The 25,436-nt window shown below is 54.7% G+C and overlaps 1 protein-coding gene across 3 annotated transcripts; it reads left to right on the top strand.

Moving 5' to 3' along the window:
• The first annotated feature begins 248 nt into the window (after nt 1–248).
• On the top strand, nt 249–25,067 carry MGAT3 (beta-1,4-mannosyl-glycoprotein 4-beta-N-acetylglucosaminyltransferase). Of its 3 annotated transcripts, none has more exons than XM_053585890.1 (2): nt 249–402; nt 20,359–25,067. In XM_053585890.1, the coding sequence occupies exon 2, from the start codon at nt 20,360–20,362 to the stop codon at nt 21,959–21,961; it is 1,602 nt and encodes a 533-aa protein (XP_053441865.1). In that variant the 5' UTR covers nt 249–402; nt 20,359; the 3' UTR covers nt 21,962–25,067. The 3 variants fall into 3 exon arrangements, with proteins under 3 accessions (XP_053441865.1, XP_053441863.1, XP_053441864.1); XM_053585888.1 differs by lacking the exon at nt 249–402 and adding an exon at nt 7,289–7,671; XM_053585889.1 differs by lacking the exon at nt 249–402 and adding an exon at nt 14,134–16,024.
• The last annotated feature ends 369 nt before the right edge of the window (nt 25,068–25,436 follow it).

Raw genomic sequence — 25,436 nt, 5'->3', positions numbered from 1 at the left:
GCGGGGGAGGGGCGGGGAGGGGCGGCGGTGGGGGCGGGGCGGGGGCCGGAGCAGCCCGAGCCGGCGGGAGCGGGCACCTCCGCGCGGCGCTCGGCCTCGCCGCCGCACCCCCGCGCGCCCACCGCGGATCCCTCCCCCGCATCCGTCCGCTAGCCGGGCCCCGCCACCCCCCGGGGTGCAGCCCAGCGGCCGCGCCGGGCCCGCGGGACGGGCGGAGGTGGGGTGGGGGGCGGGGATCGGGCCGGCCGGGGCCGCGCCGCCTGAGATGCCGGGCGCCCGCCGCAGCCACCACCGCCGGAGCCCGGGATGGGGCGAGAGGCTGCGGCGGACGCCAGCATCTCCCCGCCGGGGGCCCCGGGGGCCGCGGAACCGCCGCCGCTGCTGAGACCCAGCGGGCGATGGGTGAGTTGACCCCCGCGTCCTGGGGGGCCCGTGCCGCAGCCCTCCATCCCTCGCTCCCGGACCCCCGCCTCCGGCTCCGCGCTCGCAGCGCCCCCGGCACCGCTCCGCTGCCCCCTCCTCGAGCGTGACTTTGGGGGGCGGGGGTGGCGGGGACCGGGAGGGGCGTGATACAGGGAAGCCGCTCTGCCCCGCCGCCCCCTCCCCCATCCCGGCGGCTCCGCGGAGCTCTCCCCGGCCCCGGAGGGCAGAGCCTCGGCGCTGCGACCCCCTCCCCAGGCTGGGCGGAGGGCGTACCGATGCGCGGGGCTCGAGCCCTGCTTTGTGCGCTGCGTCTCCCCAACCTCCGGCGCGGCGCAGGACTCGGGGTGGGAGGCCTCTGCGCCCGCCTCCCCCACCCCCTCGACCCCAGACTGCGGCTGCGGAGGCCCAGGCGCAGTCGGGGTGCTGGGCGGGTGCGGGGCTGGGCTGTAGCTGCCCCTGGGGACCGGGCGGAGGCGAGAGGGGAGAAAGCCCCCAATCTTCGGGCGGGGGGGACTCCAGTTCTTTGCACCGCACTGTCCAGGGCGGGGGAGGGCACCCGGCTGTGGGAGGGCGCTATAAATATCTGCAAATAGTGACTTCTGGAACCGGGGGTGGGGAGGGCAGCGCGCCTGAATGTGTGTGTAGAGGGGTGCCGGGGCTGGGGTGCAGCAAAAAGGGGTGCGGTTCAGCCAGCCTTGGGGTCCAGGATCCGACGACTCTCTCAGCCCCGGAAAATGCCCCTGATGGGGTGTGGGAAGGATTCCCACACAACCCCGGTGGGATTCCTCTGTGGTCCCCCTTCCTTCCTGGGAAACCAGTCCAGATATGTCTTGGTTGGGAGGGAGGTTCGTGGGCACTGGTGTGTCACTTGGGGAGGGGGGCGCAGTTACTGACGGTCTAGGCATGTGGCCAAGTCTGAGAATAGAGAGGAGAGCCTGACAAGCCTCCTCCCAGGAGCTGGCAGCGCTGTGTGGTCATCCCTGCTGCCTAGTGCTGAGAGGATAGTCTCAGGGGCCTAAAAGTTTGAAAGAGGGATCCCAGCCCAAGGAGACAACTTACAGGAAGAGATGATGACAGGAAGCCAGAAGAACTCTCTGGGCAGAGAAAGGTGGGAAGGGCATCTTGGCAGAGGGAATGGCCTGAGTGGGGGCTAGGAGATGTGGTGCCCATGTGTGTTGAGAGCTGGGAGAGGAGGGTGGCCAGGCAGAGTGGGTGAGTGACCATTGTGACAAGTGAGACCAAGAGAGGGGAGAGACTGAGGGAGGGAGAGCCAGGTGGAGTTGAGGTGAGATGGTGGGCCACACCAGGGAGCTGGCACTTGCTTCTCAGGACATCAGGGAGCTAAGACGGGGCAAGGAGTAATGCTGGCCATCTCCACCCCACCTTCTGAGGGTCTGCCCGGGGCCCTGATGTGGTCAGGGCTGCTTCATGCACATAGGTGATCCCTTCTAATGTAGTAGCTGGACCACTTCAGCTTCTTGAGTCAGTTTCCACATCTGTCAAATGGGGAGAATTTGTGGGATGGATTACAGAGAGGTTTGAATGTGGTGATGGGTGATGGGTGTAGGGTGCCTCGCACCTGAGAAGCACTCAGAAAATTACCAGCTGCTGTGGTTGGTATGATTACCTGTAAAATGAGGACACTGATGCCAGCTGGCAGCCAGGCCAGCTTCACCGGGCAACCGTGGTGAGGATCATGTGAGAACTGCCTGTGAACTGGAGGGAGCTGGGGGCAACCTGCGTGTGCTGAGATGAGCTAAGGGGTGAGTGGCCAGAGGCAGAAAGTCTTCAGAGGCAGACCCCTCTTGCCCTCGTGGGCACCCATTCACCCAGCCAAGACATTCAGGGCATCCTTCTGTGTGCTCCAAGGCCAAAGCCCTTTTGTTCCCGGTGCTATGTGATGCACCCCCTCCTCTCAGCCACCTCTGGTCCTACACATGGGGGGCTGAGTCTCTTTCAATTCAGGTCAGGAAATGCGATGTCCTCAGGGTGCTGGGTAGAGTGCACACAAGCCTCGCCCTCAAGATATTAGAATTTTCCAGCCTGAGCTAGAGCTAGACTATATTTTTTTCTGTCTCTGAAAAAATAAAAATAAAAAAACAACAGCTGGGGTTGGGCGAGGTGGCTCACGCCTGTAATCCTAGCATTTTGGGAGCCCAAGGCGAGTGGATTGCCTGAGCTCACGGGTTCAAGACCAGCCTGAGCCAGAACGAGACCCCCCCACCCCATCTCTAAAAATAGCCAGGCATTGTGGCGGGCACCTATAGCCCCAGAGGCTGAGGCAAGAGGATCACTTAGGCCCAAGAGTTTGCGGTTGCTGTGAGCTGTGATGCCATGGCACTCTACCGAGGGCGACAAAGTGAGACTCTGTCTCACAAGAAAAAAAAAAAAAAACAGCTGGGCATCATGGCGGGCATCTGTAGTACCAGCTACTTGGGAGGCTGAAGCAAGAGAATCACTTGAGCCCAAGAGTCTGAGGTTGCTGTGAGCTATAAGGCCACAGTACTCTACTAGGAGCGACAAAGTGAGACTATGTCTCAAAAGCAAAAAAAGATACTAGAATCTTGTGGTGGCTTATACCTGTAATCCTAGCACTCTGGGAGGCTGAGGCAGGTGGATCGCTAGCAGTTCAAGACTAGCCTGAACAAGAGTGAAACCCCATCTCTACTAAAAAAAAAATAAAAAAATTAGAAAAACTAACCAAGTATTGTGGCAGATGCCTGTAGTCCCTGGTACTTGGGAGGCTGAGGCAAGATTGCCTTAACCCAAGATTTCCAAGAGTTTGAGGACTGTGTTTCAAAAAAAAAGAGAAAGATTAGAACAGCTGTCAAGTGCAGTTGTGCACGCCTGTAATCCTAGCACTCTGCGAGGCAAGGTGGCTGGATTGCTTGCGCTTAGGAGTTTGAGACCAGCCTGAGCAAGAGCAAGACCGCATCTCTACTAAAAACTGGGTGCTATAGGGGCTGAGTCAAGAGGATCACTTGAGCCCAAGAGTTTGAGGTTGCTGTGAGCTATGACACTACTGCACTCTAGCCTGGGGCAACTGAGTGGGACTTTGTCTCTAAAAAAAAAATTCTCGTAGGGCAACAGATGCCACCAGGCACCTACAGTCTGCCTAGCCCTGTGCTGGGGCTGCTGGGGGGCATGGGGACAATTGATAAAAGCAGGATCTGCAAGCCTGCCACCTCTTACTGTGTGACTGTGGATTGGTGACTCTACATCTTTATGCCTAAGCTTCCTCGTGTCTAAAATGGGGGTGACACATACTATTACTATTTGAACAGCTTGGCGTCATTTCCAGCTTCCAGAATGTGTCTCCTCATCCACCCTTGCCCCCTCAGAGACCACTGCCTGCCCCAGTAGACACATTGTTCATGTCCCTTTTGTCTTCCTTTCTGAGTGTGAGTCCCTGTGGTCAGGGACCTGTCTTTCTGAATCCATTGCTCGGGTGGGGGGCACTCGTAGCCTGGCAGCTGGCTCTCTGGGAAACTAAAATTTCTGATGGGGGTGCTGGCTGATTCCCAAGGTGTAAATCCTCCTAGCATGGCCGATTTTAAGCAACCAATGGCTAAACAAGAGTGTCATAATAGGAGCTGATATGTGCCAGCTTTAGCACCCAGGCATTCAGTGGGTGCTTAATAAGTAATGTCTGAATAAGAAAGAAGGGCTCCAGAGAGTGCTGGTTAGATAGACTGGGGAAGTTGCTGGCAATACTCCAGGTGAGAAGGGCTTGCAAGAGGTGGCCTGGGTAGGCCTGGAGGCTGGATCCAAAGCCATCCTTCGCCAGCCCTGGATGAGGTCAGAGAGAACAGAGAGCTTGTGGTGTCCTGTCCTCAGACCCTCTGCACTCCTGACCCTGCCTCACTCCTATTTTGGCCTCTCCCCCCGGGGGCTTTTATCCATCTTGGCCTGGCCTTGGGGTTCTGCATGGAACGGTCCAGATGGTCCAGCTGGACCCAAGTTTTGGCCTAACAGAGCTCTGAGATCTGGTCCTAATGGGTACCTACCTCAAGTTCTATTCCTTTGCTTGTGCTATTCCCTCTACTTAAATATATATCCTATTTCACCCCTTCCTCTGCCCCCTGAAACTCTGTCACTCATCCAAAGCCCCCTCACACACCTCTTCCTCTGTGACACCAGCCCTCCACCCCAAATCAGACCTTTTCCCTTGCTGCTTCTGGGGACAAGCCTCAACCACACAACCGCTCAGATGTGCACGTGCCTGCTCTTGAAAATATCAATAGCTATTAATAATATTTATCAAGTCCCTATGGTAACTCATGACATAGGTAACATGATCATCCCCTCTACAGATGCGGAAGTTGAGGCACAGTTTCTTGTTGGCACTGACCTGCCCTTTACATCTTAGCTGGTGTGTCACTGGCTCAGGGAAGCCCACGTGAGTCCTGGTCTCCTTGCTGCAGGCCCCAGAGCACCCTGCTGGTTTCTTGGCATGTTTGTTGTTAGTCCTGATAGACTTTCAGTGGCAGATGCACTGGGGAGGTGCTCGGTAAACATGCAAATGAATGAATGAGTGATTCTTAGTCCTCTTAACCCTGCCCTTTCCTCCTCCTCCTCCCTCCCTGATTGAGGGGACTGGTCTTCCAGAGGGCACCCTCAGAGGACGGAGGGAGGGTCATAGGGGCTTTCTTGGGAGGGGTTACTGTCCCCATCTCCCCAGGGGGACAGTGAGGCTCTGGGAGGGGGTGGAACTGCCCATAGGCTGGAAGCAGGCCTGGTGGAAGGCCTGGGAACTCCCTCCTGTGGTCTAAAATGGGGCTGACAAGGGGACCCAAGCAAGTTCTAAAATACTTTCTCTTTTACTGCCTAAAGTGGAAATTCCCTGTTGGCTCACTTATTTTCATCTTTTCTATAAAAATAAAATTGGAACAATAGAAATCATTCACGTGCTTAATTACTCCATTGTTTTGCAACTGAGAGCTTATTTTGCTCAAAACTTTGGTTCCCACTATAATACGAGTCCCCTGGGAGGGGAGAGGAGGGTAAAGGCCAGAGTCGGGAGCCTGTGAAGATACAGGGCCTGCCTCTCACTGCCCTCTCCAGGCAGGCCAGGGACTTCCCAGGAGCAGAAGCCCAGAGCAGGGTGGGGGAGTCTGAGCGAGGGAGGGCAGCCAGGATGGGCTCCGAGATCTGGCTGGCAAAGAACCCAAGGTTGTCCTCCCCACCTCAACCTCCAGGTCTTCATAACTTGCTGCTGATTATTGAGCACTTCCTGTGTACTGGGGACAGGGCCAAGCACTTTGTAGCATCATCCCATCAGTGCTTCATATCTTCCCGGGAGATAGGTACAATTATCATTCCCATTTGGCTGTGTGAGGATGTCCAGAGTCAGGGCTCGCAGCTGAGAAGTGGTGGGGCTGGGATTGTGTCCAGCCTGGAGGACCCCAGAGAGCAGGCCCTCTTGGCCACCCAGACCTGCCCCTTCTTTCATGGGCTCTCCATGGGGCCTGATCTCTGAGGCTTGCACCACCAGGAGAGCACCTCCGGTCTCCACTTGCAGGCCCCCTCCTGCAGCCTTCACGCAGTCGCCCTCCTGGGTCCTGTCTCTGGGCCTCACCTGGGCAGCTTGGGGAGAGTTCGTGTTTCCGAGACCCCAGCCAGTCCTGCTGAGTCAGAATCCCGCCAAGGGAGGGCTAGAACCCCAGTTTGAGAAATGCTGCCCTGAGGGTACAGAGGCCTATACACTCTAAGAGCCACTGCCCAGCCTCACAGAGACCCCCAAGCTATGGGATTCCCCAACCCCTGTGACCCTGACCCTGTGGTCTAGCCCCCACCTGTGATCTCTCTCATGCCCCCAGCTCTTCATCCATCATGCCCCCCCACATTGCTTTTATCCTAGCTGGCCATCTGTCCTCTTGCTCCCTAGGGCCTGCCATGTAGTTGAGGTGAGGGGTGAGTGATGGAGGGAAAGGGGCACAGGGTATGGTGCAGACAGGGCGTGGACTGAGCTCCTGGGCCAGCACACAGGCACGCACTAGGGCCTGGCATGGTACCAGGCACATGGAAGCCATTCAATAAATATTTCTTCAATTATTGTCTGTTGGATGGTGATTACAAGACTGACAGGTGAGGGCCACTTCTGGAAACAACACAGAGGGGCTGGTTTAGGTGAAACATCAAGAAGGTGCCTTTCGGGCGGCACCTGTGGCTCAAGGGGTAGGGCGCCGGTCCCATATGCCGGAGGTGGCAAGTTCAAACCCAGCCCTGGCCAAAAAAAAAAAAAAAAAGAAGGTGCCTTTCTTGGGCGCCTGTGGCTCAGTGAGTAGGGTCCTGGCCCCATATACTGAGGGTGGCGGGTTCAAACCTGACTCTGGCCAAACTACAACAAAAAAAATAGCTGGGCAGGGCGGCGCCTGTGGCTCAGTGAGTAGGGCGCTGGCCCCATATGCCGAGGGTGGCGGGGTTCAAACCCAACCCCGGCCAAACTGCAACAAAAAAAATAGCCAGGCATTGTGGTGGGCGCCTGTAGTCCCAGCTGTTCGGGAGGCTGAGGCAAGAGAATCATGTAAGCCCAAGAGTTAGAGGTTGCTGTGAGCTGTGTGACGCCACGGCACTCTACCCGAGGGCCGTACAGTGAGACTCTGTCTCTACAAAAAAAAAAAAAAAAAAATAGTTGGGCATTGTGGCAGGCACCTGTAGTCCCAGCTACACGGGAGGCTGAGCCAAGGGAATCACCTAAGCCCAAGAGCTGGAGGTTGCTGTGAGCTGTGACGGCATAGCACTCTACCAAGGGTGACAAAGTAAATCTGTCTCTAAAAAAAAAATGAGAGAAGGTGCCTTCCTGACCATCACCCAGGACAGTGAATATTAGGGGTCATAAATCATTTTTATGGTACAAACAGGAAAGAGAAACTTGAGTTTTCTTGCATGATCTCATTTCAGTATCTCACAAACCCTGGGCTGTGGTGCCAAAATAGTCCTGATTTCACTGTATGAAAATCGAGTCTCAGAGGAGGTGGCTTGTTATGTCACACAGGCAGGAGGAGGTCTTGGGGTGCAGAGCCTGCCCAGTGGGAGAGCACCCAAGTGGGTCTGTGCAGCTGTTTGCAGAACATCATTTCATGCTGTCAGTGGGTCAGAGCTCTGCTTTTACCCTCTTGCCCATATTCTGGGATTAGAAAACCACCTGAGGGGCACATGGGGACCACTGAACCTTCTGTCTAGGCTGCCAGGAGACGGATGTGTGTCCAGGATGCAGGTGCACAACAGGTGTTGGGGAGCCTATTGGTGAGTGGGGGCAGAGCCCGGCCTGAGGTGGGGCATGGTTTGGTCCCATCTGGAATGTTTATTATTCACTTGGTCCTTGGAATAGCCCAAGACAGTCTTTGGTCTTGAAGCAGAGCCCAGAGAGTGTGGGTGACAGATCCAAGGTTACATCCCACATGTCCAGGGTGCAAAGCTCTGGCACAACTGTGGGCCTGGGCCAGAGGTTGGGGCTGGCCCTCAGGAAGATGGGGGACCCTGGCAGGGTGTGCCTGGCCGTGCAGAATGACCGCCATTAGAGTCACTCAAGGGTAACCAGCGGGAGGACTGGGCTTGGCAGAGCCTGCCCCAGAGGGCAGCCAGGCAGAGGGTATCCAGGGATCAGGTCTATGAAGGCTGGTCTGGGCATGTCACTGCTGTCAGAAATGTTTGGGCCACACATGAGCATAGGCTGGTGGCCCTGCATCCACCACCGGGGAAAGTGATAGAAACTATGGCACTTTCCTACAGCACTTGTGAGGAGGGAATAATGTACCCCATTTCCTCAGGGTGATGGTCCCCACCCCAAAATTCAGCTGCCAGTGTCCCCTTCAGGCCTCTGTAAGCGCTGCCCACCCATGTGTACACTCTTTATGCCTCTTCTAGTTGAGGTTGGTCCATTTCTTAAGACTCCTCCAGGAAGCCATGCCCAGTCCTACCTAGGGTGGCAAGGTGGGTCCTGGTTGCTGGAGATGTCTTTGTGTCCCCAAGGGCAAGTCTGCTAAGGGCCTTTTTATAATACATTACAGGGTCTCGTAGGATGTGCCAAGTGAAGAGAAAGGACTTAAGGAACAGTGGGCCGAGCACCTGCAGCCTTGCGTGGTGTCACCTGTATTGGAGAGGGCCCCCCTTGTCCAGGCCTGCCCTGCTGTAGTGCCCTGTCCTCACCACTGCGGTAAACATCCTCCTCAAACTAAGGAGATGGGCACCCCATTTCCTCAAGACCTTCTCCATCACCTGCAGAGACTCTGAAGGGGCAGGGCTGTGACTTCAGCAGGAGAGTCGTGTGGCTGGGGAGTGTTTGTGCTATGGTGGGATGGAAGCTGGTGGGGCTGCCGCAGAGGAGGTGCAGCACTGTTGCTACAGCCTCTCACCATACCCCCCAGAGAAACAAGAGCCTCAGAACAAAGCTGGCCCCCATAGTGGCTCAGGGTCTAGACCTGGCTCAGCTAGAGCCCCTGGGGCATAGGCCAGAGCAGAAATGCCTGGGCAGGCTGGGTTGGACTTGGAGTAATTGGGAATGGGAGAGAGAAAGGGCTTATTGTTCTAGCTTCTGCAGCCCCAGAGGCAGCCAGCTGTGCACATGCCCCATCAGGACCACTCCCAGCAGGAAGATAATTGCGGTGCTCAGTTTCCCAGAGCAGCAGGAGGAGCTGCAGGATCTGGGCAAGGTGTAGCTTCATTGCCTCCCCACGTCCTCCCCCGGCAGCAGAGGCAGGGCTCCAGCAGGTTCCTTTGCTCAGCAAGACAGAGTCTCACTTTGTCACCCTTGGTAGAGTGCCATGGTGTCATAGGTCACAGTGACCTCAAACTCAGGCTTAAGTGATTCCCTTGCCTTAGCCTCCCAAATAACTGAGATTACAGGTACCTGCCACAACGCCTGGCTATTTTTGGAGATGGGGTCTTGCTCTGGCTCAGGCTTGTCTTGAACGTATGAGTTCAGGCAATCCACCCACCACAGCCTCCCAGATTGTTAAGATTACTGGTATGAGCTACTGCACCTGGTCCCTTTCCCACCTTTTTTTGTAAGACAGACTCCCACCCCTGTTGCCCTGGGTAGAGAGTGCCATGACGTCATCACAGCTCACAGTAACCTCAAGCTCTCTGCTCAAGTGATTCTCCTGCCTCAGTCTCCCAATAGCTGGGACTATAGGCACATGTCACCATGCCTGACTAATTTTTCTATTTTTAGCAGAGATGGGGGTCTTGCTTTTGCCCAGGTTGGTCTCAAACTCATGAGCTCAAGCAATCCTGCCTCAGCTTCCCAGAGTGCTGGGATTACAGGTGAGCCATCATGCTCAGCCCCTTCCCACCTACTTCCTTCCTGTGATTCTTCCCAGCTGTCGTGTGGCTCACTGGACGCTCCAAGGGCTGGTGTCATTTCCTGCAGCTCCCTTCTCTGCCACCACTTCCCACTGTGGGCTTGGCTGTTCCCTCAGGCCGTGGCTGTGCCTCTGTGGTCTGGGTACCATGTGTACAAAGCTGGCACAGCCTTAAGAGCCCCTCTGAACCATGTTCTTGGTCCCCATGCCAAGGTGGGGCGTCTGTCATCTGTTTTTGGTGTTCACAGAGTTCCTTTTCTGCCATTGGGGGCCGCAAAGATGGGAGATGGAGGAGTCCCACCCCAGCCGCTCCCTCCTGTCCTCCCAGGGCCCCCTGCTGTGTCTCCTCCAAGGCCCTTTCCCCTCTTCCTCCTCCCTGGATATTCCCCAGGTCCTGCGTTCCCATCCCCCATGCCTGCACGCCTCTCCCCTCCTCCTACCCCCAACCTTGGGAGCACCTGGCTCCCTCTGCCAGTCACCTGTTAATGCCCCGAGCCTGGGATGTCAGGCTGTCTCCAGAGCTGCACCCTGTCCTCCCACAGTCACCCAGTGTTTAATGAGCCTGCTGCTGAGACCATGTCCTCAGCTCACCACTGTCCTGCCCCTGCCTCTTGCCATCTCCACTGTGTCTCCCAGGCTGGAAGTCCTGGGGCTGCTCCCTGAAGCCCCCATGTGCCCCGTTCTTCCCAATTCAGTCTAAACTTGCATGGTTCAATGCAGTAGCCACTAGAGCATATGGCTATTAAAATTAAATTATACATTAGTTCCTCAGTTGCTGCCACCAATTTTAAATGCTCATAGATACCCTAGGGCTAGGGCTACTATGTGAGATGCTGCAGGCCTAGAACATTCCCACCATGACAGAAAGTGCTATTGGACAGTGCTGAAGGCAGAGTAGATTGGCTCAGGCTGACGTGGTTCACTCTGCTCAGAGCCTTCTGGAGCCTGGGGCTGAGACCTGCCTCTTCTCCACCCTATCCCCCATTTAAGTGGAGGCCCTGGAGAGCAGTAGCTTTGCATAGGTGAGCAGAGGAATGGTCTATAAGTTACTTTACCCTCAGAGCCTCAGTTTGCTCATCTGTACATGGGGATAATAATCTCAACCTCCAAAGATGGTAAAATCCACATAAAGCCATCAGCTAATGCCTGCTTGGCACATAGTAAGCCTGTGAAAAGTGGTGGCCATCACTGTTAACATGAATAAGGCAAGGTTGGGTTTTTTGTTTTTGTTTTCTTTTTGAGACTGTCTTTGTCACCCTACCATGGTGTCATAGTTCACAGCAACCTCAAACTCTTGGGCTCAAGGGATCCTCTTGCTAAGGCTGAGCTGAAGTGATCCACCCACCCCAGCCTCCCAGAGGATTATAGGTGTGAGCCACCATGTTCAGCCAAGGCTGGGGCTTTGATGGCCACAAACCTCATTGCTGGATGGTGGGAGCCACTGAAGGCTTCTGAGCACAGCCATCCCATTGGAGGTGCCTGAGGATGATTAATCTGCCCTCTTTGTCACTCTAGCTCTTCTTTGGGCCTTGCTCTCTTCACCTGTGGATGTGCACAGGATCAGCTGTCCTACCTGTCCCCTGGTAAAAAGGATTTGAAAGCACTCTCTGGCTACCCAGGAACATGAGTCACTGATCAGGCCCGGCTCCCACAGCAGACTCCCTCCCTCTTGGGCATGCGATGGGAGCTGCATAGAGCACCAGACCTTCCCTCATCCAGGCCATTGGCTGGGCCTCAAGCCCATGGTCTGCAGGTACAGGACACGTGGGGAGTCTGTTTCCATCTGTTTCCTTCCCATCACTATGTGTCAGTCGCTCAGCCTCTTGAGGCCCCCATCTCCTAATCTGCAAAATGGAGACACATACCTACCTCCAAGGGTGGCCCCACAAGCCAGCCTCTGAATTCTTTCCAGCACTTGAAGCGACAGTGCTTGGCACATGGCAGGGTCTCAGTAAATGTGCACCAGTCACCTGGATAGTACATTGGCTGTAGAGGGACCGCAGTGTGGGAGCTTGCCCCCGTGGAGCCCTGCCTGATGGATATTCATTAAAGGAATGAATCAAACCATGAGAGTCGAAGAAACAAACAGCATCAGTTGTTTCTAGAATCTTGCTGAAACTTCAGGATCTGTCATGTTCCATGCTCACCTCCTTTGCCTGTCACCCCATATAAAATCATGACACTTCAAGCTGGAAGGACCCTATTTAGCCCCAGAGACCAGTGAACGTGGTCGCTATCTTTTCTGCTTTATCCCAGGAAGGAACTGGAACCAGTAGTGGAAGTTCCATGGAGGCTGATTAAGGACAGCAGAAGGAAGAATTTCTAGCGCCCCAAAGGCTTGGAATGGGTCACATTAAGAATTGGATGAGCAGAGGCCAGCTGTGCACTTGGCAGAGCATTGGCCTGGGCTGAAAGCTTGGACAGTATTCTTTTTTGAGAGCCCTTTGGGCCGGGAGAGGAGTCTAGAAACATCAGTGGGGCCCAGATTCCCTGGAGTCTGGCTTTTGGTCCAGGCAGCCTGATGAGTTGCTGAGAAATGCCCTATGGGGCGAGGGGGTGCCAGTCAGTGGTAAGCAGCCCCCTAATTGGCCCAGCTATCCTTGTACCTTAACAAAGCTACCTTTGTTACCTTTACTAAAGGTAACAAAGCTGGCCAGGAGCAAAGTCTGGCATGCTTAGTGGGGTCATCTGTATTTGGTTGTCTGGCAAGAAACCCAAATGGAAGGAAGGAAAAAAAGGCATTGATAGAGTACCTACCAAGTGCCAGCTCTGAGCAGAATGCTTTGACACTAGCTCATCCACATCTCCCACAGGACTGCAAAAGAGAGGATGACAGCGTGCTTTTACATCTGAGAAGACTGAGGATCAGAGAGGCTAAGTAACTTGCCTAAGGGCACACAGCTAGTAAGTCACAGCGCTGGGATCCGAACCAAATCCTCTAGACTACCAGAACAGTGTAGGCCAGGTCTTACTGAGCATCTGTTGTATGCCTATGTCTTTCCCAGCCCTTTGCATGGATTAACTCATTGGATTCTCACAATAGCCCTGTGAGTTAGACTGTTATATTTTCATTTTGTGGAAAGGGAGAACTAAGGCACAGGGAGGTGAAGTAACTGCCAGGTCATAGGCGGTGTTCAGATCTGGCTGCCGTAGCCCCTGGCCTACTCTGCCCTTCAGGAGCTGCTGGACTTGGCCGGCTGCAAACATACACCTCCTGCCTTTCTCTCAGGCTGTGTAGGGCAGGACTGAGGTGGGGGTGGAATATAAGCACAGGGAGGTGGACTTCAGCTAGAGGTCAAGACACCTTTTCAAGCAGATGAACTAACTCCTGGGGAGGTGGTGAGGCTGCATCTCTGAAGGTGTACCTGGCCTGGGGGTTGTGGATGGGCCAATTCTTACCCAGGAGTGGAGACAGAGTGCTCTGGGTGACCTCCAGAATTCCCCTCATGGACATTCCAAGTGCCCACTAGGTGTTGAGCTTGCCCACTGCTGGACACAGACATGATGGCTGGCCCCCCTCCCAGTGCGAGGAGTTGAGTGCCTGATGGCTGTCCCTAAGCTGAGGACGGCAGAGATCAGGTGCAGAGAGCCAGGCAGAGAAGGGGGCTGGAGGGTGGTAGACAGGGGAAGTGGCCGTCTGAACCATGGAGGAGACTGGCAGGGGCCAGGGTGAGGCCAGCCAAGGGCACCCCCAGAGCCAAGCTAGAACCCTGGTCAGCGCAAGTGAGCTCAGGACCACGGAGAGTTCCACAGAGCCTCCTCTCAGCTGGTGACAGCTGTCAGCGTATGTCTATATCCGGGAGGCTGCTGCCACACGACCAGCCCTGCTTTCACAGCCTGTGGCCTCCAGGAACCACCTCTCTCCTCCCTGGCCAGGAGCTGCCTGCTAGAATCAGCCTGAGCCCTGACTGATGTCGTGGCTGGCCCTGCCTCGTCCTGTCATCCTTCCAAGCAGAGCCCAAAGCAAAAGGGCTCAAGGAGAAGGGCCAAGTGGGAAGAGGGAGGGAAGGAAGAAAATTTGCCTCGCTTAAACCTTCCAGGGCATGGCCACAGGCTGGAGTCTGCTGCCCTGGTCGGTCAGACTCAGCCTCCAGGAGTCAGGATTACCTGACTACCAGGAAGCATCCTTCCCCCCACCCCCTCCCTGGGGCTGTATGCGGCTCAGGGAATCTGGCAGTGTGGTGGGCGTGGGTGTCCTTCCAGGGCGTCTCCCAGGGTGCCTCCCCTCCTTCCCCTGGAGCTCTGGGAGCCATGGTTTCCCGGCTGGTGCCCCACCCCCAGCAGCTCAGGTTTTAAGTAGGCTCTACTCCGGGGAGCCCCAAACTGCTCCCACGGCTCTGAGACAGGACAGCACTGCTGGGGCCGAGGCCCTACTAGGGCTCACTCTGAACCTTTGCTACCTCCGTGCCCCTGCCTGAAGGCTGGCGTTCTCTTGCTCATCACATGTGCTCTCTCTTTTTTCTCTGCTAGGCTGAGGAATAATAACAGGGATGAGAAGAGCTGCCACTCATTGAGTGCTTACTGTGTGCTAGGTGCTTAATGTGGATTTTTATCAAGCCCTCACTATATCAACGAGAAAACGGAGGAACAGAAAAGAGATCGGCCTGCCCAAAGCCATGCAGACAGGAATGGCAGAGCTGGGATTTGAACCAGGCAGGCCCAGCATGTGGAAGTGATGGAGAGAGCACTTACATTGAAAAGGGCCAGGGCATTGCAGGGCCGGCTCCTTGAGCACCTGCTGCGTACACTTTCCTGTCCTATCCCAGCTGGAGGGCAGATGTCAAGGGGAGATGAACCTGGTAGCAGTGTTGAAGGGCAGGGGCTGATGCTATAGGTGGTCTTTCATCCTCACCTTAGGTGGGCAGGGTAGGAAAAACAATGGCTCATTTAGAGGTGGAGGGGCTGAGGCTGAGAGAGGCCAAGTGACCTGCTCAGCTGATCAGAGCTCTCTGTGAAGAGACAGGGAGAGCTCAGATGGGCGCTGGGTGGGGGCAGAGGTGCTTCCAGGCCAACCCTGGCACCAAGCAGGCATCTAAGCACTAGGTGAATTTACTGAACTAAGTAAGGACCAGAGTGTGGCATATGAGCTACTGGTGGTCAGCTTCAGCAGTAGGAAGGACTTGGAGAGGGGTTTTGTCCCCAGCTGCCTGCCCAAGGTGCAGAGGACAGTAGCCCAGCCCGCAGGAGGCCCCAAGTCCTTCCTCAGCTGAGCTTGCTTCCCTGAGTTCCTGGGGGACTCAAGCCACATGCATCTTGGGAAGTAAAGTGGGAGTAGGCTGTGTGTTAGACCCCACCCCCGTCCATCTTGTGAAGCTCCTAGACAGAGCATGTTGCAGAAAGGATCTGAGACTTGGTTAGTGCTGGGCTCCGCTGTTAGCCAGCTGTGTGACCTTGGCTGTATCCTTCATGCTCAGCCTCAGTGTTAATGTGTAGGAAGTGAAGCAATGGTTAGGGCAAAGCCCTGCAGAGATGGATGCTGGTTGTGGCCCCCACTCCTCCATTTCTCAACTCTTGCACCCCAGGCAAAAGCGAGTCCCTCAGTACAGTGCCTGGGGCACTGAAGCTGATGCCTTGCTTGCTTCCCATCCAGGGTAGCGACATAGCCAGCAGACTCTGACCACACCCTTCAACCACCACCCTCGGCCCAGCCGACTTCTCCTGGCTCTCCCTGCACTGCCCTTGAGATGACAGTTTATTCTCAGCAGAACAGCCAAAGTGAGCTGATCAGACTCAGCTGAGGCCACGGCCCTCCTCTGCTGTCAATCCTCAGGCGATGCTGCCTTTCCCTCTTCCCCCCAGTGTCCACTGGCTCGCTCTGCCCCACCCCTCACTATTCCTCCTTCATGCCTATATACTCCTGTTCCTTCTTCCTGGAACATTCTTCCCTGGTGCCCCCACCTGTGTGAACTTCGCTCAAATGTCACCTCCTCAGTGAGGCTGGCCAACGACTATGTCCCTCTGGACTCGCTTCCCCCACCCTGCATCCTGCTTTCTCCAGAACATGACTTTTGGACATACAGTACTATTATTTGACTGACTTATAGTTTATTGCAGTCTCCTTACCCTGCTCAGCCTTGTGCAAGTGCCACGAGGGAAAGGGTGTGGGCGCATCTCCATGTTCCCAGTTCTGACGAGGTTGCTGGCACACAGTGGGCTCTCCTGAAGTGGTGCTGAGGGAGTGAATGGCGTGTGTTGGAAGAGCACCTCTGGGGTGCTGTGTGGACCTGATGCGATGTGGCTCCTCCATCCACCGGGTTGTCTTCACTGGTTGCATGTGGACTCCTCATCCTTATGGGGTCCCTGTCACGTTACTTGGGTTAAACCTAGCAGATAGAAGGGGCTCAGGACTTTACTGCTGGATGAAATCCCATGAGAATTGCGTGCGATCCTTACTGTGTGACACTGTCTAAGTTACATCATCATCTCTTTGGCTTCAGTATCCTCATCTGTAAAGTGGGAACAATAACCTGCTTCGTATTGGGAGAATTCAGTGAGGTATAACGTGCTTAGGACAGTGGCTGGCACGTAAGCATCAGTGCCATTCAGTTTTATTGTTACATCTGGTGGTTTGTAGTGGAAGCAGAAATGCCACCAGCTGGGGCCCATTTTGATGCCATGGCTTTAGCCCACAGATCTTATCAAGGAGGTCTGCCCTGAAGGATCCAGTGATTCAGAGGGGAGTCTGCCCTCAGAAGGGGACAGCTGGCTGGGTATAACCAGATCCTTCCTGGAAGCCAGTCTGTCCAGGAAGCCAAGGAGCACCCGCATCAGTCTGACTTTAACAGGTCCACAGAAGCGCTTTATACTCAAGGAGTACATTTATTTGCCTCTCTGGTTTCTGTCACCTTGCTAAGGCCTTTGGTCACTGCTGCCAGGGGATTAAGTCTGGATGGCAGCCCTGGGCCCTGCCCTCCGCTCCTTATGGGTGAATAAGTCTAGTCTAACTTGGCGTATGCTCTTCTGTGCCTCAATGGGTCCCCTCAAGTGAGTCTGTGGCCCCACTTGGCCCTAACTTGGGGTGTGCCCCACAGAGGCAGGTCCCACATAGAAGAAAATAATCCAGCAGAAGGAGCAGAGCTGTCTCGCTAGGTCCCGAAATGCCTGGGGTAGGTCACTCTGGAAGCTTCCACCACAGTGACTCAGTCTGCAGCATTGCCTTGTGCTTGCCTGGTTCCTGCCATGGCAGGAGCTCCCATCTACAGCCTTGACTGGGCCTGGCCCCTTTGCCCTTTTGCTCACCCTGCTGGCCTGGTCTAACTGGTCTCATTTTGCCAGACCAGGGCTGGAATCCATGTGCAGAGAGGAGTACAGAAGCCCCATTTCTAAATGTTGCCAAGGAGCAGCCCTTCTCTGCCCTCCCTCCACTTGACAGTGGAGACCAGCCCCACCTCTGCCCCGGGACAGCTGACATTTAGCAGGGGTCAGGCCTCTACCCCCTAATTGTCCTACCTGCCTGCAGTCAGCTGTGCCAGCAACCTGGGGCAGCTCCAGGGGTCAGGCATTGAAACTGGAGAATATCTAATAGGACAAGTACTTCCCCAACCATTGGGATTAGCAACTCAACTGTTCCTCATTAGCTTGCTCAGGGGAGGCCACGAGGGCGTTGGTAACTTTAAGCAGGTACCTGAGGCCCCAAGGTCCTGATTTCCTCTTCTATAAAATGAAAGAGTTGGAGGAAGTAGTCCTAGATCAATCATTTCATGATTCTGTGCCTTATGACCATGAAGCTTAGAGAAAATTACATTGGGGGTTTCCAGCCTTGAGCATTGAAAGCAACATTAGCTTATTGAGCACCTTCGGTACACCAAGAATTCTGTACCCATTTCACAGATGTAGAAACTGAGATTCAAATGGTGAGAAGCTGTGTTTAAGGTCACAGTATTTTCAAGCCAAGTGTGTATCTTTTCTATTCTTCCCCTGATGTCTTTAGAGTTAGAGAGTGAGGGGGAAAGTATGGCAGGATAGCACCCAGATAACCAGAGAGAACCAGAGAAATAAGGAGTAGCCACCAAGAGGAACATTTTAAGGGGAAGAATGTTCTAGGTAGAACAGTGCCAGGTTTCTGTCCCAGCCTCGTCTGTGCCTCAGTGGGTCTCCCCAAGTGAGTCTGTGGCCCTACTTGGTATTTTCATTGGTCAAATGGGTGTAACCTCCTGGCCCACCTGCCTATCTGCCTGAATTCAAGGACCAAATGAGGTGGATGGTGGCAGTCAGAAGTGCTCTGTGATGTATTAGCTGATTCATGAGATAAGATGTCCAAATAAAGTGTGGGGTTTGGTTAATAGTGACATGCCAGTGTCCTAGTTGTGAAAAATGTACATAGTTGTGTAAGATATTAATAATAGGGGAGGTGTGTAAGGAACCCTCTGTACTATCTTTGCAACTTTTCTGATAATCTAAAAATATTCTTTTTTTTTTTTTTTTTTTGTAGAGACAGAGTTTCACTTTATCGCCCTCAGTAGAGTGCCGTGGCCTCACACAGCTCACAGCAACCTCCAACTCCTGGGCTTAGGCGATTCTCCTGCCTCAGCCTCTGAGTAGCTGGGACTACAGGCGCCCGCCACAACGCCCGGCTATTTTTTTGTTGCAATTTGGCCGGGGCTGGGTTTGAACCCACCACCCTCGGTATATGGGACCGGCGCCCTGCTCACTGAGCCACAGGCGCCGCCCATAATCTAAAAATATTCTAAAATTAAAATCTTATTTAAAAATGGAGATACAGGCTCGGCACCTGTGGATCAAGCAGCTTAAGGCGCCAGCCACATACACCTGAGCTGGCAGGTTCGAATCCAGCCCGGGCCCGCCAAACAACAATGATGGCTGCAACCAAAAAATAGTTGGGCATTGTGGTGGGTGCCTGTGGTCCCAGCTATTTAGGAGGCTGAGGCAGGAGAATCGCTTGAGCCCTGGAGTTGGAGGTTGGAGTGCCATGGCACTCTACCCAGGGTGACAGCTTGAGGCTCTGTCTCAAAAAAAAAATAAAATAAATAAAATAAAATGGAGATATAAACATCTCCATTCCATAAAACTAATTGACAAATTAAACAATAAAGGAACAGCAAATAGTTATATCATAAATCAGTTGTGAATAGAGAATCATTTCATTCAAAATAACCATGTAATATTATGTGGAATTTAAAAGGAACTAGTAAATTTATTTCTACTGATATGAAAATCTTTAAAATCTATCATTGGTTAGCTCAGCACCTGTAGCTCAGCAGCTAGGGTGCCGGCCACATACAGCAGGCCTGGTGGGTTTGAGCCTGGCCTGGGCCTGCCAAACAAAGATAACAACTACAACAACAACAAAATAGCCGGGTGTTGTGGAGGGTGCCTGTAGTCCCAGCTACTTGGGGGGCTAAGGCAAGAGAATTGCTTAAGCCCAAGAGTTTTTTTTTTTTTTTTTTTGTAGAGACAGAGTCTCACTGTACCGCCCTCGGATAGAGTGCCGTGGCATCACACGGCTCACAGCAACCTCTAACTCTTGGGCTTCCGCGATTCTCTTGCCTCAGCCTCCCAAGCAGCTGGGACTACAGGCGCCCGCCACAACGCCCGGCTAAGGCCCAAGAGTTTTTAAGCTGTGACACCATGGCAATCTACTGAGGGCAACACAGTGAGACTGTCTCAAAAAAAAAAAAAATCTATCATTGATTGAAGGAAACAACATGGTTAGACTTAGTGTTCAATAAGATAATATTTATGAAAAATACTAAACAGGGCGGCACCTGTGGCTCAGTTGGTAAGGTGCCAGCCCCATATACCGAGGGTGGCGGGTTCAAACCTGGCCCCGGCTGAACTGCAACCAAAAAAAAATAGCCGGGCGTTGTGGCGGGCACCTGTAGTCCCAGCTACTCGGGAGGCTGAGGCAAGAGAATCGCTTAAGCCCAAGAGTTGGAGGTTGCTGTGAGCTATGTGACGTCACGGCACTCTACCTAGGGCCATAAAGTGAAACTCTGTCTCTACAAAAAAAAAAAAAAAAAAGAAAGAAAGAAAAATACTAAACAAAGAACAGAAAAATTACATGTAAAACCAGAGACTTAACTCAAAATTTTTCTGCCTGAACATCATATATGGGATATGGGGTAATTAAGGGGAATTGTACTTAATTTCACTCTTTAAGTTTGTTAGAAGTATGTTCCCTTGAGACCTGTGAATGTTTTCAGTGAACAAGTATTCAAAAGATTTGTCAAAATGACCACACACACAAAAAAAGATAGATGGGACAGGAGGGAGGGAGGAAGGAAGGAAGAGAGACAAGAAGAGCATCCTTGGGACCTGTGAGCCCCCTAGGGCAAGGCCTGGTCTGTGGGGTTGAGCTTTTCCCGGGATGCATTTTGTTCCTGGAGCCAACCCCAGCAATGCAGCTGGTAGGGCAGGGTGGGGCTGGGCCGCAGGGGGGCATTGTGGCTGCCTGGCCATCTCTGTGAGAACAAAGGGAGTGTCCTTGATGCTGCCGCTTTCAGGGGCCTTGCTAGTTGACTCTTGGGGGCAGGAAATGACTCCATGCAGGAGTGCCAGGCACTGGCCAGGACATTGTCAAACACAGTGATAGCAGAAACATCATTAGGTCCCTTTCCTAGAAGAGCCTCAGATGGCCCTGACCTTGTGCTCTTCTCCCTCTTTCCTGCAGGATGAAGATGAGACGCTACAAGCTCTTTCTCATGTTCTGTATGGCTGGCCTGTGCCTCATCTCCTTCCTGCACTTCTTTAAGACCCTGTCCTATGTCACCTTCCCCCGAGAACTGGCCTCCCTCAGCCCTAACCTAGTGTCCAGCTTCTTCTGGAACAATGCCCCCGTCACGCCCCAGGCCAGCCCCGACCCAGGAGGCCCTGACCTGCTGCGGACCCCTCTCTACTCACACTCACCCCTGCTGCAGCCACTGTCACCAAGCAAGGCCACTGAAGAACTCCACCGGGTGGACTTTGTGCTGTCTGAGGATACCACCGAGTATTTTGTGCGCACCAAAGCCGGGGGCGTCTGCTTCAAACCAGGCACCAAAATGCTGGAGAAGCTGCCACCGGGGCGGCCAGAGGAGAAGCCCGAAGGAGCCAACGGCTCCTCAGCCAAGCGCCCGCCCCGGTACCTGCTGAGCACCCGGGATCGCGCGGGCAGCCGGGGCCCGCGGCGCAAGTGGGTGGAGTGCGTGTGCCTGCCCGGCTGGCACGGGCCCAGCTGCGGCGTGCCCACCGTGGTGCAGTACTCCAACCTGCCCACCAAGGAGCGGCTGGTGCCCCGGGAGGTGCCGCGCCGGGTCATCAACGCCATCAACATCAACCACGAGTTCGACCTGCTGGACGTGCGCTTCCACGAGCTGGGCGACGTGGTAGACGCCTTCGTGGTGTGCGAGTCCAACTTCACCGCCTACGGGGAGCCGCGGCCGCTCAAGTTCCGCGAGATGCTGACCAACGGCACCTTCGAGTACATCCGCCACAAGGTGCTCTACGTCTTCCTGGACCACTTCCCGCCGGGCGGCCGGCAGGACGGCTGGATCGCGGATGACTACCTGCGCACCTTCCTCACCCAGGACGGCGTCTCGCGGCTGCGCAACCTGAGGCCGGATGACGTTTTCATCATCGACGACGCCGACGAGATCCCGGCCCGCGATGGCGTCCTCTTCCTTAAGCTCTATGACGGCTGGACCGAGCCCTTCGCCTTCCACATGCGCAAGTCGCTCTACGGCTTCTTCTGGAAGCAGCCGGGCACGCTGGAGGTGGTGTCGGGCTGCACGGTGGACATGCTGCAGGCCGTGTATGGGCTGGACGGCATCCGCCTGCGCCGCCGCCAGTACTACACCATGCCCAACTTCCGCCAGTACGAGAACCGCACGGGCCACATCCTGGTGCAGTGGTCGCTCGGCAGCCCCCTGCACTTCGCGGGCTGGCACTGCTCCTGGTGCTTCACACCCGAGGGCATCTACTTCAAGCTGGTGTCCGCCCAGAACGGCGACTTCCCCCGCTGGGGTGACTATGAGGACAAGCGGGACCTCAATTACATCCGGAACTTGATCCGTACCGGGGGCTGGTTTGACGGCACGCAGCAGGAGTACCCGCCGGCCGATCCCAGCGAACACATGTACGCCCCTAAGTACCTGCTCAAGAACTACGACCAGTTCCGCTACCTGCTGGACAACCCCTACCAGGAGCCCAAGAGCACCGTGCAAGGCGGGCGGCGCCACAAGGGCCCGGAGGGGAGGCCACCTGCCCGGGGCAAATCGGACGAGGCTGAAGGCTAAGGCTGCATGATCTTATAGAGCCCATGGCAGGGTCGAGTGGTGGCCACCCCTAGAATGAATGATTTCCCTGCCTCCTTCCACCGGCTTGGCTTGGTGGCTCTTGAGAGAACTAGGAGTGGGTGTGTGGGTGGGTGTATGGGGCTTACTCCATTGCAGCCCTTGTCAATCAAGGGGCAGGCCTTTGTGCTTAAAAAAAAAAAAAAAATTCCTTCCTGTCAGGAAAGTGGCCCCTTTGCCCACCAAGAGTGCTGTGGCCAGGAGGTGCTGCTGGAGGAGGGGGGGTACACGGTGGTCACTGGGCAGAAGGGGGGCTTACAGGGCGGTCTGTGGAGGGATTACCACAGGAACTTTCCAGAGTCCATGGGGGTGTGGCCTGGCTTGGGAGGAGTCTACCCTAAACAGGCGTGCCAGGAGGGCCAGGGGCTCTGTAAATAGATGCATTTGGGTCCACGAGGAAGAGGAGACAGCTAGGAAGGAGGGAACCAGGACATGCTGGTTGATGCTTTGCCGCATTAGCAGAAGTGCTAGGCAGGAGGGAGAGGAGAACCCCACCCAGTGTCCCAAAGGACAGGACCCCTCTGCACTGGGAGGCTGGTGCCTGAGTACCTCTGTGCTCCCCCACTCCTCAGGACCTGACAGCATGGGGCTGGGGAACCCTGGGGAGTCTTCCTTTGGGTTCCAAACCTGGTCTTGACATTCCTTCTTTCTATATTGCTGGCTTGTGGGCTGCCCATTCAGGCCTTCTTAGGCCAGGAGTCCAGTTGTAGGTGGGACCTGGGGGAGGGAGGAAGAAAGAGGAAACTGACAGGAGGCCCCAGCATCCATCCACACCGCCTCCCCATCACCCCTTCCTGTTGGCACCCACTGCCCCAGCTCTGCACCCTCCCTGGTTGGGATCACCCCGTGCCCCTCCTTGGGGAAAGTTAGGGGCCAGGAAGGGCCTTCAAGGCTGTCCTGAGCCCAAGAAGGGACATTAAAGCCAGTTGTATGTCCTCCCATTCCTCATAGTTTGCCTTGGGGAGGTGTATTTGTTGTGATTAAGAGACCCTGAAATACAGTAGTTTATGCAAGACAGAGCTTGTTTCTAATTAAATTGTCCAGAGGAAGATGGTCCTGAGCTAGTAGGGCAGCTCTGTTTTTCCTCATACACACCTTCCAGTTCTGGACACATATGGCTGCTCCACCTTCCACCATCCTGTGTGCATCCAAGCCTGGGTAAGCAGAGGTTGCAAGGGATGTGCACCCCTTTCCTGTTAAGGGCAGGAGCCAGAAAAGGCACTGTCATTTTGACAGCATCTCATTGGCCAGGCCTAAGTCACATGGCCACAAGCAGCTGCAAGAGAAGCTGGGAAGTATAGTCAGGTGGTATGTCATGTGCAAGGCCTCAAGCCAGGAGTTTTCTTATCAATGGAGGAGAGAATGGACACGGGAGACAAGTAGCACCTCTAGTCGGGGAGTGGGGAGAAATGACTTTCTCAGTCGTGGGCCCTGCTCTCATTGTCAGAGCTTCTGGAACACCTGCTTCCACTCCTCACTGTGCCAGCCCAGGGCCAGGGTGCTGTGGGAGCTGCAGCTGTGTGGAAAGGGGCAACTCCTTCTCCCCCCACCCTCTCAGACATCACCTAGTGATGCTGTGTGTAGAGTCTGCCTGTGGAGTGGTACATGTTTGTGGGTGTGCGTGTATATTTATGGGCATGGGTGCATGCTTGGTGTGTATTTGTACATGTCTGTATTGATGTGTTCCTGTAAATACAAGGTTGTGTGTGGATGTGGGAGTGCAGGCCCCGGTGTCCTCTTCCCCAGGACCTGGAGCCTGTGGCCATATCTTCTGCAGCTCCCCCAAAATGGGCTATTAAGCCCATGGGGAGCCCAGAAGGCAAGGCTAAAGGAGATGCAGGGTCTGTCTGTCTGTCTGTCTTTCCGTCTGAGGAGTGGGAACTGTCCCAACCTGAGGGCTGTGCAGCTAAGAGCCCACTACCTCCCCAGCCCCTCTAGGTTCCTGCCCCCCTCACCCACAGTGGTTTTTCTGGATGTCTTAGTGGAGGTTCCTGATGGGCCAGGGGAGGAGGCCATCTCTTAGGCACCTGCTCCATCTGGGGGAAGTGCCAGGCCTAAGTGTGGTGTGGAGAACCAGCCTCAGAGCAGCCTCTGGTGGGTAGGCATGAAGCAGGCTGAGGGCCTAGGTGGACCTACTCTCGCCCCTGTTCAGGGGTTCCTCTGAGTGAACCCCTCCTTTGAATCATAGCAGCCTTCCTTTCTGGTTCCTCTTGAGAATGAGAGGTGGCTCAAGAAATCAGGGTGTCCCTGTGGCTCTGGGTCATTCCAAGCCAGGCTGCCCTCCTGAGCGGCCTCTGTTTGCCCTGTGGACAGGTGGTCTCTGGGGACCCCTGGAACATACCTGAGCCCTGGCCCAGGGCCTCCCTCCTTGACAGCTTCCTAGTCCCACATCCTGGCACCCTTACCTGGTGGCCTCCAGTGCTCAGGGGGTAGGCAGAGAAGCTCAGACTTGTCAGGCCCAGACTCAGTGGGGCAAGGGCCTGTTCACAGCACTGTGGGTAGAGACCTAGTGATCAGCTGTCAGAAGGTTGGAAGTAGGATGAGGTTGAAGAGCTTCACATATAATCATAACATACACTGGGAATTTTGGGAGGGCCAGGGCCACTCCCCTTATGTGAAGGGAAACCAAACTAAATGTGAATGCCAGCATACTGCTGTCCTGTGGCCGTGTCTGGATTTCTCTCCTTGGGAACCACTATCCCCTTGACCTCTAGATCCAAGTGGGCTTGTCCATGCCAAGCATCTAAGGAACACAGCTGGCCCCTTCTACGCATAGGTCATGTCGGTTTTCAGGAGCAGCATGGGAGAGCTTTGGGATCAAAGGGAGAGCTGGGTGGGGAGACAGGGGACTTGCCCAAGCAGAAGGCAGGGCCCTGGGAAAATGTATAATTTAAGGACACCAATAATAATAGTATTATTTTTTTTGTAAGGAAAAATCAATATGTACATTCTGAAATCATTTTCTCTGTAAATGGTTGGATTTCATTTCACCCTTAAAGGGATGCTTAAAGGAAAAGATAATATTAATAATAAAAACAGGTACAAAGTTCAAAGAGTGTGCGTTTGAGGCCAGTTTGTGGGTGCTGTGGGGCAGGAAGGGATGGGAGCAGGTGGCTCTGGTCTTGCTAAAGATGCCCTTGCTGTCAAGTCTGAACCAATGAGTATGAGACCTTAAAGGACTGGATGGCTGGCGGGGCTGAGGGGAGGTGTATGGAGCACCTTCCCTTAGGGACAAAGTTACCCTCCAGGCACAACTGTGCACAGCTTGGGAGTGGAAGATGCTGGATGGGCGTCCGGCAGAAGTAAGCTTAGCTTTCAGGATTGGCAGCACCCACCCTCTAGGTGGGGTCCCTTTGGGAACCTGGATGCAGACTTCAGTGCCAAGGCAGGAAGGAGATGATTCTTCCACAATTCTGCC

This window comes from Nycticebus coucang, chromosome 3 (assembly GCF_027406575.1).
Source record: "Nycticebus coucang isolate mNycCou1 chromosome 3, mNycCou1.pri, whole genome shotgun sequence".
Taxonomy (NCBI): Eukaryota; Metazoa; Chordata; class Mammalia; order Primates; family Lorisidae; genus Nycticebus; species Nycticebus coucang.
Note: the sequence above shows the minus strand (reverse complement) of the source record. Positions and strands in the feature narration are given on the sequence as shown.

Coding starts and splice junctions, on each gene's coding strand:
- MGAT3 (XM_053585888.1), top strand. CDS start 7,637: ATGCAGGTGCACAACAGGTGTTGGGGAGCCTATTG. Junction 7,672..20,358: donor AGGTGTTGGGGAGCCTATTG/GTGAGTGGGGGC, acceptor TCTTTCCTGCAG/GATGAAGATGAGACGCTACA.